At 32.2% G+C, this 580-nt stretch overlaps 1 protein-coding gene across 3 annotated transcripts in view; it reads right to left on the reverse strand.

Moving 5' to 3' along the window:
- Window positions 1-424: 424 nt before the first annotated feature.
- GRIA2 (glutamate ionotropic receptor AMPA type subunit 2) overlaps window positions 425-580 on the reverse strand; it is a 102,497-nt gene continuing 102,341 nt past the window's right edge. For all 3 annotated transcript variants that reach the window (XM_070756585.1, XM_070756588.1, XM_070756589.1), the window contains one exon: window positions 425-580. This exon is cut by the window's right edge and continues 135 nt beyond it. In XM_070756585.1, the coding sequence (XP_070612686.1) occupies window positions 551-580 (30 nt within the window). In that variant the 3' untranslated portion in view covers window positions 425-550.

The following is a 580-nucleotide window of genomic DNA, read 5'->3' on the forward strand; positions in this document are numbered from 1 at the left end:
TATTCCCCAGCATTTACATATTTGGCTTTGAAAAACAGATACTAATATCTAAATCTTTTTGTTGTTAATTTTCCATTTCTCCAGAGTTTAAATTCTTGTTTCATCAACCATAATGGAAGCAAATTTATTTAAAAGCCAGTTTGTCTGTGAAAATACCTAAAAATATTTTTTTTTCAATTTTAATTCTTTTTCTTATAAAACATGTCACATCTTGATGCAATTGATGTCAAGTGTGCTTAAGTCATTATGAATAAGAGAACTGACCACGGCGACTGCAGAAATTGGTGTGTTGTTTGTACAACAATTTCAGTTAGAATACAGTACTTCCATGTTAGCTGTGCATGTCAATCAAACTTTATCTTAAACTGGTGTAGAAAATGATGTTTGTGGGGTTTTTTGTACTAAGCATTTTTTAACTATTCAAGATGAATTCCACAAATATGCATTCCTGCGGACAAAAATGTCTTCAAGGTACTGGATGCCTCTCACCACTTTGACAATTAATGCACAAGAAAACCATTGTGTAAGGCACTCAAAAGGTTCTTATCAATCACAAGAGATCTGTCACACTGACATTCAT

Source organism: Erythrolamprus reginae, chromosome 7 (genome assembly GCF_031021105.1).
Source record: "Erythrolamprus reginae isolate rEryReg1 chromosome 7, rEryReg1.hap1, whole genome shotgun sequence".
Lineage (NCBI taxonomy): Eukaryota > Metazoa > Chordata > Lepidosauria > Squamata > Dipsadidae > Erythrolamprus > Erythrolamprus reginae.